Below are 12,500 nucleotides of genomic sequence, written 5' to 3'. Positions count from 1 at the left end.
ATAATAAGACCAAATGACAAAATGATCGCACAAATCAACAAAGTAATGGCGGATAATGGGGACATACTCCACCCCATCTATTCACCATTACAATCATATCTGTAAATGAAGGAAACAAATTAATTAAACAGTAAATCAAGATACTGAAAAGCAATGTATTTCTTGTCGTAACTTCAGATGGATAAAAAAAAAAAACAATTCAGGAGATAAAATGCTGAAATTATACATATTTGCTGTCGTACTATAACAAAAAAAAAAACTATATTGGCTATCTATGGGAGCATTTCTATGGAAGGGGATAAATCTATGGGGTTTTCTATGGGGAGGATAAATCTAGTTATCTATGAGGAGGAAAAGTGTATGAGGATTTTTCTATGGGGACACACGATCTAATGAATTTTTCTATAAAGAGTTTTGTTCTGGAAGGATAGATCTATGGGCAGGTTTCTATATGAAGGCAAAATCTATGAGCGTTTTTATGGAAGACAATGGCAATGGAGGGAATATTTTCGACCATAAAGGGACTTCCTGTAATGACTTTCTATGGGGGAGGTATTACAAGGGGAAGTCTCGATGGAGGATCTTCTATGGATAATTCTATAGAGTTTTTCTTAAGGTAACAGTAAGCAATCAAAACACTTCCATAAGGAGTTGAATTTCCAAGGGGTTTTTCTCTTTGGTTATATCAAAAGGGGAAATATGAAGTTATGATTTACTATATTTATTTGTACAGGGAGTAAGAGACTATGAATATAATTAAGAGGGATAATTTGTTGATAGGACTTCTTATTCGCATTTCTTAAATTTGTTTACAAAGAAAAAAATTAAGAGCTTTAATAAAAGGGAAAAATGTAGCTATTGTTTTCTAAGATTGTTTTCTTTAAATGAAGGAAAAGTTAGTAATATCGACAATTTTCACACGAACAATATTTTCTTCTAACAGGAAAACAATCTTAATGATATTTCCTACGGGGAACTTTCAGGAATAAATACAAAAACAGAATTCCCTCCTTTTTTTCTCCTTCTATGGGGCAGGACAGCTCTAAATGGGTTATCTATAGGGAAGCCTTTTCTACAGGGTTGAGTGGAGCGTGAGCAGCATACAGGGGCATACGTGGGCATACAGTGACATACAGTACCTTGTGGTGAGTATGGGGTGGCCGACACGCGTTCTGTAAAGGAGTATACGTGATGTAGTTTTAAAGGAGTAAGCGAGGTAGGTTTAGATTAGTGACCCTTTTAGAAAGTCTACCTGGTTCTCTCCGTTTTCTGTCTCTCCTCTGTGTGTGTGAGTGCTCTCTCTCTCTCTCTCTCTCTCTCTCTCTCTCTCTCTCTCTCTCTCTCTCTCTCTCTCTCTCTCTCTCTCTCTCTCTCTCTCTCTCTCTCTGTGTGTGTGTGTGTGTGTGTGTGTGTGTGTGTGTGTGTGTGTGTGTGTGTGTGTATGCCATGCACACACACACACACACACACACACACACACACACACACACACACACACACGGGCACAGTCACATAAAGGTTTCGAGGCAATTACGCACGCACACACAAACTCTCTCTCTCTCTCTCTCTCTCTCTCTGTCTGGAATCAAGTCAACAAAGGTTATGTCTGAATGGTTGGTAATCCTGACTCCTCTCCCTCCACCTCCTCCTCCTCCTCCTCCTCCTCCTCCTAATCTTGCTCTTCGATCTTCTAAAAAAATAAAAAATAAAAACGGTTATCCTCATCTGTGTGTGTGTGTGTGTGTGTGTGTGTGTGTGTGTGTGTGTGTGTGTGTGTGTGTGTGTGTGTGTGTGTGTGTGTGTGAAACTAGTCTTTGATCGTTCCTAAACACACACATTCTCTCTCTCTCTCTCTCTCTCTCTCTCTCTCTCTCTCTCTCTCTCTCTCTCTCTCCCTACAAAAGGGTATGAAAGTACTCACAAATTCAAACTATTTGTGTCAAGAAAAGTGAAAGAAAAAAAGACAAAAATTAAAATGTATTCTTTAACTTCAGTGCAATCAGTATTTTTGTTGTCTGTCTGTCAGTCTGTCTGTCTGTCTGTCTGTACGTCTGTCCATCTGTCTGTCTATTTAGGTAACTGTCTTTCTGTCTGTCTGTCTGTTTGTCTATTTCATATATGTCAGTATCTTTGTCTGATATACAAGTCTGTCTGTATATCTGTTTGTCGTGTGTGTGTGTGTGTGTGTGTGTGTGTGTGTGTGTGTGTGTGTGTGTGTGTGTGTGTGTGTGTGTGTGTGAATTAAACTTCTGGTCACTCGGTTTGTCTCTTATTTTTTGTTATTTGTCCATCTTCCCTTCCTCTTCCATTCGTCTTTTCAATATCACACGCACTCACACACACACACACACACACACACACACACACACACACACACACACACACACACACACACACACACTCTCTCTCTCTCTCTCTCTCTCTCTACACACACACACACACACACACACACACACACACACACACACACACACACACACACACACACACACACACACACACACACACACACACACACACACAGGAAAACTGGTCTACGTTCCAAGGCTCTCTCTCTCTCTCTCTCTCTCTCTCTCTCTCTCTGCATCTTTCACACGTCTGGCTCAAGGTAAATATCGTGAGCACGTACACATGCATCCTTCTTTCTGTCTTCCTCCTCCTCCTCCTCCTCCTCCTCCTCCTCCTCCTCTTCATCCATTTAATTCACGCCCATCCCATCCTCTTTTCACTCCACGCACACACACACACACATACACACACACGCACACACATTTCTCTATGGTGAGGCATTAAGATGAACGAAAAATTGTGCGTCTCAAGAGAGAAGAGAGATTATCCGTTTTCAATAATTTTCGCACTAAATCGATTAGAAGCGACGCGTTTTTCCAGGTTTTTCTATTCACCGGGCGAGAGAGAGAGAGAGAGAGAGAGAGAGAGAGAGAGAGAGAGAGAGAGAGAGAGAGAGAGAGAGAGAAATCGTGAAAACTTGTGGGAAAAAAATCTTCGTCTGATCGGATTCTACTTAATTGACTTAAAATAGACGATTGATTTAAAGTGACTTAACTTACTTATTAATACTTAACAGGATCGACGTCAAATAAAGGACGGAATTAAACTTGTAAATGACTTGTATTATTCAAAAACTCTTAAATATGTATTAGATTACTTATATTCCCGATATTACTGTAGGGTAGAGTTTAGTTTGGTTAAGTTTAATTTGGTTTAGTTTATTTTCATTTATTATTAGGTTAGCTTACGTGAATAGTTCTCATCCAAGTATTTTAGCTCTTTCGTTCTCTCTCAATTCAATCTTGCGTATTATTTATAAAATGTCAAAGAATAACCATTGTAGAATGGAAAACAAATTCAATTCAATTCACTTCTCTATTTTCTTTTATTATTCTATTCTGACTCGTAATTAGTGTTAGATTATAAAGTTAAACAGAAATAAGTAAAAGGGATTAATTTCTTCTTTTTATTAACACTGGTCTTTTCTTCTTTGTTTGAAATATATATGCCTTTTCATTAAATTCCTTCTATTATCTTACAAGGAAAGGTTTAAATCATTTCTTTTCGTCTGTAATTTTTGTTATATTCTTCTCTCATGATTTTCTTTATATTATATAACATGCTTTTTTCTACTTTATCCTCTATCTTCTCTTTTTCTCTAGACACACATTTCGTCAACCTTAAAAGCAACGCGCGCGCGCACACACACACACACACACACACACACACACACACACACACACACACACACACACACACACACACACACACAGCACTACCACCACCATCACCACCACCTTTCATATCATACAACTATTTAATCAATGATCCTACAGAGAGATATAAAAGCTTCAGTATACAGCATTAATTATTCCGGCTATTAATTCATACATCAAAACTCTTAAAGTACAAAAAAGGTAGAGAGATCTGGTTCTCTGTGACCTTTACTAACATTAAACAGACATGAATAAAAACTAAACAATTTGGTCTATTTAGTTTATCTATTGAGTTTATATTTAGATTAACTCTCAAAAATACACATACACAAAAATATATCAAAAAGCTAACCATATATTTCTTTTTTATTGACACTAAACATTGAAAAAATAGACTAATTGATTTACTTCATTAAACAATACAAAATTTATCAATATTAATCATCGTTATTACGTAAAAACAACTGTAAGATACACATAAAAACACTTCACGGCTCAGGCGTCAAAACAACACAATTCGGTAAACGCGCAGCCAAAACATTCCTCAGCTGCGCATGGCATCACAGCGCAGCGCCGCCAACACGCTCCAGACGGCGCAGCGCAACACCGACAGACAACAGAAACTCAGCCTTGTGGGGGCTGATACCATGCACGGGAAGGAGGAGGAGGAGGAGGAGGAGGAGGAGGAGGAGGAGGAGGAGGAAGAGGAGGATGACGACGAGGAGGAGGAGGAGAAGGAGAAGGAAATTTTCTTAGCCAATACAAGACAGCGAATACATGCAAGAGGAAGTGTGTGTGTGTGTGTGTGTGTGTGTGTGTGTGTGTGTGTGTGTGTGTGTGTGTGTGTGTGTGTGTGTGTGTGTGTGTGTGTGTGTGTGTGTGTGTGTGTGTGAGAGAGTGTGAGAGAGAGAGAGAGAGAGAGAGAGAGAGAAAATAGAGAAAAATATAATACAGTAAAAAAAAAAAAACTATATCCAAAACAAACGGAGAAAATCCCACACACACACAAAGAAAACAAGAAAAACACAGAAAAAAAACATTCAAACATAAAACAAACATCAAAACACGAAAAAATAAGAGAAAAAATGAGACGAGTTATAAAATTAGGTGAATTAATTACACTTCAGTATTAACAGAAAGTGAACTCTTGTCAGGAGAGAGCCAAGTAACATGTGACCCTGTGTGTGTGTGTGTGTGTGTGTGTGTGTGTGTGTGTGTGTGTGTGTGTGTGATAAGTAATAGAGAAAAATGGTAAACAGTTGATACAAGAGGAAAATATATGAAAGAAAATAATGATGGAAGGAGAGAGAGAGAGAGAGAGAGAGAGAGAGAGAGAGAGAGAGAGAGAGAGAGAGAGAGAGAGAGAGAGAGAGAGAGAGAGAGAGAGAGAGAGAGAGAATACTTATAGACAAAGGCAGGCAGACAGACAGACAGACAGACAAACAGTGACAGGCAGACAGATAGGCTTACAGACAGACAGACAGACAGACAGACAGAGAAATAGATGCAAGGCTAATACTTAAAACTACATTGTCATCATCATCATCATCACCACCGCCACAACGACAACCACCATCACCATCATCACCAACATCACCACCACTTTTCTTTCATCATCATAACATTTTTCACATTTCTTTTTCATTTTCTTATATTCATTGTTTTCCAAAAGTAATGGTGTGTGTGTGTGTGTGTGTGTGTGTGTGTGTGTGTGTGTGTGTGTGTGCTTTACTTTACATATTCCTGTGTCCTTTCATTTGCCCTCCCTTCCCTTTTTCTTTCTTGTCCTTGTTTACTTTCCCTCTTTCCTTTCCCCTTTTCTTCCTTCCCTCCTTCCCTCCATTCCTCTCTGTCTCTCTCTCCCCCTTCCTTCTCTCTCCTCTCGTCTCTTGTACCCCAAGTCACTTTCCTCCCTTGTTTTCTACCTCTTCTCTCCCTCTCCCTTTAATCCCGTACGCTTTTGAACTCCCCTCTCTCTCTCTCTCTCTCTCTCTCTCTCTCTCTCTCTCTCTCTCTCTCTCTCTCCAGGAGGAACCCATTATCAATAAATTGGAAGGGAATCGATTAAAGAGAAGATAGCTTTGTTACCTAACGAGAGAGAGAGAGAGAGAGAGAGAGAGAGAGAGAGAGAGAGAGAGAGAGAGAGAGAGAGAGAGAGAGAGAGAGAGAGAGAGAGAGAGAGAGAGAGAGCACAAAAATAGAAACTAACCCAAACCAATCACAAAACAGACACACAGACAAAAAAAAAAAAAATCCCACGGAAAAAGAAACACAGAAAGAAAGAAAAACACCAAAATAGAGGAATAAAAACGACCAAGAGAGAGAGAGAGAGAGAGAGAGAGAGAGAGAGAAGAGAGAGACGGAGGGGTGTGGAGGTAGCGGGAGTGGAGGAGGGGAAAAGAGAGGGAGGAGACTAAAAGGAGAAACGAGGGAGGCGGCGCCACCCTCTGAGGGGAAAAGAGGGCACCAATAAAACTCAACGTGACATAACGCGGTGGCGGGACAAAGGGCGCGAGGGGAGAGTGAAGGAGGGGATATTAATGACACCTGTTTTGATACGCGTGTCCCTGCAGGAGGAGGAGAAGGAGGAAGAAGAGGAGGAGGAGGAGGAGGAGGAGATAATTCGGGTGCAGGAGAATACATGATGAGGAGAGAAGAGAGGAAAAGATGAAAAGACCGATGATTCACAAGAAGAAAGCGATGAAAAGTAAGAAGAGGAGGAATGCAATTGGCAGAAGGCGGAGGATAAAGAAGACAGGAGAATATATGATGATGGAGGAGAAGAGAGAAAGGGAGAAAAGAGCGCAAAGGTACACAAGGGGAGGGAAGAAAAGAAAGAAGAGAGAAATTAAGATAAGAGAATAAATGATGTGGATAAGAAGAGAGAAAAAAATAAAGAGAATAGAGGGGAGAGAGAAGGTAAGTAAGAAAAGAGGAAAAGAAGAAGAGAGGAGAGGATTGGAGACCGAATAAGTGATGAGAGTAGGAAAGAGAAATGAGGAAAAGAGGAAGAAAGTAAGGAAGGAAGGAAAATGGAAAACAGAAGAGGAAAAATAAAAGAGGAAAAGATACAGAAAGAAAAGTAAGAAAGAAAGAAAGAGAAAAGAAAAGGAAAATAAGAAGAAAATGGAATAAAACAACGAAAAGAAGAAAGAATATTAAAGGAGAAGAGAGAAACCATCATATTGCTAGACGTGGAAAAATACTAAAAGAAGAAAAAAAAGAAAGAAAATCGCTTGAAATGAAATAAGAAAAGAAAAAAAGAAACGTTAAAAAGAAAGGAAAAGAAGAAAAGATGACAGAAAAAAAGGAAATGAAAATGGAAAACTGACATTTCATCCTACCACCACCAACACCACGACAACCACCACCACCACCACCACCACCACCACCACCACCACCACAACCACCAAAAAAGAAAAGGACAGCTGAAAAGAGAAGAGAAGAAAAAAAGCAGCTGGAAAAATAGACGAGACAGGAGCCACAAGAAGAAGAAGAGCAGTAACAGGAGAGGAAAAACGACGCAACCACAAACCAACATGGAAGGGAGAGAAGAAGAAAACTTGAGGAAAACAACACTTGAAAACAACAATTATTCCAAACTAAAATTAATGTCATGTCTTTAAGGTACTTGCACTAAACTTTCCCTCTCTCTCTCTCTCTCTCTCTCTCTCTCTCTCTCTCTCTCTCTCTCTCTCTCAAGGAGGTAAACAGCCCAAGCACCACCACCACCACCATCACCGCCACAATCACCATCACTTTCAGCAACAACAACAGCTTAGCAATAGCGTGTTAGTGGAGGAGGAGGAGGAGGAGGAGGAGGAGGAGGAGGAGGAGGAGGAGGAGGAGGAGGAGGAGGAGGAGGAGGAGGAGGAGGAGGAGGAGGAGGAGGAGGAGGAGGAGGAGGAGGAGGAAGAGAAGGAGGAGGAGGAGGAAAAGGAAGAAGAGGAAGAGAATAACAAAGACAATGAGAAAAAGGAGGAGGAGGATATAGGGAAAATAGAAGAAAATATGCATAAGATAAAAAAGAGAAGGAAGAGGAAAAGGAGGAAAAGAAGAGGGAAAGAGTAAGGCTAAGAGAGAAAGAATAGGAAGAGGAACAAGGAAAGATTACGAGACAAAAATTGTGTCACAGAGAGAGAGAGAGAGAGAGAGAGAGAGAGAGAGAGAGAGAGAGAGAGAGAGAGAGAGAGAGAGAGAGAGAGAGAGAGAGAGAGAGAGAGAGAGAGAGAGAGAGAGAGAGAGAGACAGAAACCGAGAGACAGAGACACAGGGAGACACAGAAAGAGAAAATAGAAGATAAAAAAAAAAAACCCGAAAAAATGAGACACAAGAGGAAAAAAAAACAGGAAAGAGAGAGAAAAAAAGAACATCCCAACTCTCTCTCTCTCTCTCTCTCTCTCTCTCTCCATTCTCTCTCTCTCTCTCTCTTACCCCCTCTCTTACTCCTCCTTCCCCCTCAAAATGGATAAAGAAACTGAAGACAAACTGAGCCAAGGAATTCGCAAGGGAAGCACGCAGAGGGAGTGTGGCAAGCTAAGAAGACAGAGCCATCAGCCTGCCAGTTACCGGGGCAGAAGGAGAGGGGGGGGCGAGAAGAGGAAGGGGAATGTGAAGCAGCCTCATCAGTGAATGGAAGAGGAGGAGGAAGAAGAGGAGGAGGAGGAGGAAGAAGAGGAAGAGGAGGAGGACGAGAAGGAGGTTTAGGTGAAGGAAGTGCTTGGGTTAGCGGTGGTTGTTTTGAGTGCGAAGGACACAAGTTTCGAGGAGGAGGAGGAGTAGGAGGAGGAGGAGGAGGAGAAAGAGGAGGAGGAGGAGGAGGAGGAGGAGGAGGAGGAGGAGGAGGAGGAGGAGGTGGAGGAGGAGTTAGAAGTAGGATATACTGGTTATGGTACCGAAGCAAAGGGAGGAGGAGCAGAGAAAAGAAGAAAAGAAGAAAAGAAGAAGAAGAAGAAGAAGAAGAAGAAAGAAGAAGAAGAAGAAGAAGAAGAAGAAGAAAAGAAAAGAAAAAGAAGAAAAAGATGGAGAAAAAAAAAAAAAAGAAAAAGAAGAAAAAGAAGAACACGAAGAATAAGAACAAGAAGAACTCGAACAAAAACAAGAAAAAGGATATAGAAAAAGAAGAAAAATACGAGAAAGAAAAAGAAGAATCACAAGGAACAACAAATCGAAAAAAAAAAAACAAGGTGACAAAAGAACCACAAGAAGATGAAGAGGAAGGAGGAAGAAAAACAGGAAGAGAAGGAGGAGGAAGAAGAGAAAAGGAGAGAAAGAAGAACAGCAAAACAATAATGGGAAAATAAATAAGATAGAGACACAAAGAACAAGAAAAAAAAGCAAGAAATACTGCAGGATTTAGAAGAGAAAGGACAGAAGATTCAAGTGGAGGAGGAGGAGGAGGAAGAGGAGGAAGAGGAGGAGGAGGAGGAGGAGGAAGAGGAGGAGGATTTGGGAAGAGAAGACAAGAGTTTCAGGGAGCACAACAAGGCTTTGGGAGGAAAGGGAGAGGAAGGAAGAGGAAGGGCTGCTGCAGTACTGTCAATAACTACACAGGCACTGCAGGAGGAGGAGGAGGAGGAGGAGGAGGAGGAGGAGGAGGAGGAGGAGGAGGAAGAAGAGGAGGAGGAGGAATAGAAACGTGATAAGGATGAAGGAAAAAAAGAGGACGAAGTATAGATTCAACTGGAGAGGGAAAAAATTACATTGGGAAACGGAAAGAGGAGAAGGAGGAACAGAAAGAGGAAGAGGAAGAAGAGGAAGAGAAGGAGAAAAAACTTAAAAAATAAAGGGAAAAAGGAGAAAAAAAGAACGAGCAGCAACGAAGAGGAGAGAAGACAGGCTGACAAGAACAATTACAGTAACGACAAGGACTAGAGAGAGAGAGAGAGAGAGAGAGAGAGAGAGAGAGAGAGAGAGAGAGAGAGAGAGAGAGAGAGAGAGAGAGAGAGAGAGAGAGAGAGAGATGGAACAAAGAGCATCAAAGGACTAAAATGAGAGAAAGAGCATCAAAGGACTAAAGAGAGAGAGAGAGAAGAGAGAGAGAGAGAGAGAGAAGAGAGAGAGAGAGAGAGAGAGAGAGAGAGAGAGAGAGAGAGAGAGAGAGAGAGAGAGAGAGAGAGAGAGAGAGAGAGAGCAGTAACACCATAATAACACGTCACAAACACAATACGTCCAAGAATACGATAGGACGTTAGAGGCACGAGGCTGTTAATTGCAGTTTCCCACGGGCGAGACAAAGGAGACGAGACGTGGCGAGGAGGCATAAATCATACCCCTCTCGTCAGGACAGCCAGAAAACGACGTGTCACTGCCATAACTACACCTTGACGCGGTGCTCACATCCGTCTCCTCTGACCCTCAATACCATTACGAAAGTTGTAATGAGTTCTGATCCTAATATGAGGGTACAAAAGGGTGTTCTGGTGCCTATTTATGAGGGTTCACTTCCGTATATATCCAGATGATGTAATGTTCATGTATGGATCCTCTGACCCTCAAAGTCCTCATTCTGTTTAGGGACTGAAAAGAGACTTCAGTACTTTATAAAGAGACTTGAATTCCTTTTATTTTCAAAGCATCATGATTTACAGTATATATTTTCCTACACATATTTAAACTTTTACAAGGGTCCAATCAAGACTTCATGTAATTTTTGTTTATAAGAGAACCAACGTGTCAAGATGAGGAAAGAAATCACAATATAAAACAAAAAAGTTGTTTTTATTAGAATTATTCAAATGTGAACAAGAAATGGTACGTTAGTTATTCACGAGGTGTGTGTGTGTGTGTGTGTGTGTGTGTGTGTGTGTGTGTGTGTGTGTGTGTGTGTGTGTGTGTGTGTGTGTGTGTGTGTGTGTGTGTGTGTGTGTGTGTGTGTGTGTGTGTGTGTGTGTGTGCATAGTGAAAACATCTTCAAAACTGACCAGACGTTTTAAGAGGGATAATATTTCAAAACCCAGTGAATTCAAAAGCTTTAGTAGCTTTCACTGCACACGCAAGTACACACACACACACACACACACACACACACACACACACACACACACACACACATACACACACCACCATTTTTCCAATGCGTAATGCCGTAACAATATTTTTCATCAGGAATCTAAACAGTCTCTCTCTCTCTCTCTCTCTCTCTCTCTCTCTCTCTCTCTCTCTCTCTCTCTCTCTCTCTCTCTATTATTCGTGGAAGCCAACACAATAAAAATGGACGAGGCTACACACAAAATCCATTGCTGTGTGTGTGTGTGTGTGTGTGTGTGTGTGTGTGTGTGTGTGTGTGTGTGTGTGTGTGTGTGTGTGTGTGTGTGTGTGTGTGTGTGTGTGTGTGTGTGTGTGTGTGTGTGTGTGTGTGTGTGTGTCACTTCATCACTTGCCACAGCGCGATAACTGAAGCTTTTCGTGATAAGAGTCAGCGTTGTTATTAATATTCTGACCCTTATCTGTGTTATGAGAGAGAGAGAGAGAGAGAGAGAGAGAGAGAGAGAGAGAGAGAGAGAGAGAGACTCATTTAATCGTTATAAAAACTGAATACGATAAATTTATCCCCCCCCAAAAAAAAACTACTACAATTCTCTCTCTCTCTCTCTCTCTCTCTCTCTCTCTCTCTCTCTCTCTCTCTCTCAAACACTTCATCATCGCAGGAGGAATAAGAAAGGAAAACACAAGAGAAAATGTATAAACACAGAAAACACAATTTGTTCTAAAGAGGAAGAGAATCCAGTGTTTCCTTCTTCTATTCGCCGTTTGGGAAATTCAATAAGAGAAATAGATGTAATAGAAGAGGAGGAGGAGGAGGAGGAGGAGGAGGAGGAGGAGGAGGAGGAGGAAAGGAGGAGGAGGAGGTGGTGGTGGCAGTGATGGTGGCAGCAAACGAGAATAAAAAAAAAGTTTGCTCTGAAAATCAAGAAGGAAGAAGAAAAAGATAAAAGAAACTAAAGGCGAGGTGAAGAAAAGAAAGAAGGAAGAAAGGAAGGAAGGAAAGAAGGTAAGAAAGAAGGAAAAAGAAAGGAAAAAAGAAGGAAAAAAAGGAAAGAAGGAAGGGAGGAAAAAAGGAAAAATGGAAGGAAGGAAAGAAGGAAGAAAGGAAAAGAAAGCAGGAAAAAAAAGAAAGAACAAGGGACACAAGAAAAAATGATGAAGAAAAAAGTAAAAAAAAACATGAAAAAGGAAAATATTGGATAAATAAGAAAAGGATAAGAATGTGAAAGAAGGAATAAGAAAAAAGAAAAAGCAAAGAGAAGGATGACCAGAAATGTCTTAACTTTGACTCGTGACCTTTGGCGCATTAATTTTTAGGCTCCCATTTGACCACCAACCATTTCCTTAGAGAGAGAGAGAGAGAGAGAGAGAGAGAGAGAGAGAGAGAGAGAGAGAGAGAGAGAGAGAGAGAGAGAGAGTGAGAGACGATGGGGCGAACGATGAAAAGGAGGGAAAAATATCGAAAGCCTTCAAGAAACACACTGAAAGAAAGAAGAGAGGTTAAAATAAATGAAAAAATAAAATAAATCCTATGTTTTTATTTATTTTTTATTAATTTTACGTTCATGTGTCCTTTTATCTATTTTATTTTTGTCTTTCTATTCATCTATCTACTCACATATCCATTTCGTCATAAATATATACATCTATCGATACAAGTGTCTCTTTATCTATCCATCTACCTATCTATTTATATATAAAGGTGCCATTACGTCTATCTATCTATATGTCTATCTGTAGGCCTGCCTGTCTATATACCGTCTATCTATATACGAATGAACCTATCAA

General features: G+C 40.6%; 1 protein-coding gene across 17 annotated transcripts in view; it reads right to left on the bottom strand.

Annotated features, from left to right (window-relative positions):
- Positions 1-12,500, bottom strand: part of LOC123509487 (synaptotagmin-7-like) — a 406,995-nt gene that overhangs the window by 109,661 nt on the left and 284,834 nt on the right. For 7 of the 17 annotated variants that reach the window (XM_045263786.1, XM_045263788.1, XM_045263794.1 and 4 more), the window contains one exon: positions 1,140-1,172. The exons of the other annotated variants lie outside the window; for them this stretch is intronic. In XM_045263786.1, coding sequence (XP_045119721.1) covers positions 1,140-1,172 — 33 coding nt within the window. The remainder of the gene's footprint in view (positions 1-1,139; positions 1,173-12,500) is intronic. 17 annotated transcript variants of the gene reach the window in all.

Source organism: Portunus trituberculatus, chromosome 27 (assembly GCF_017591435.1).
Source record: "Portunus trituberculatus isolate SZX2019 chromosome 27, ASM1759143v1, whole genome shotgun sequence".
Classification (NCBI taxonomy): domain Eukaryota; kingdom Metazoa; phylum Arthropoda; class Malacostraca; order Decapoda; family Portunidae; genus Portunus; species Portunus trituberculatus.
This window is presented reverse-complemented; position numbering and strand designations above follow the sequence as displayed.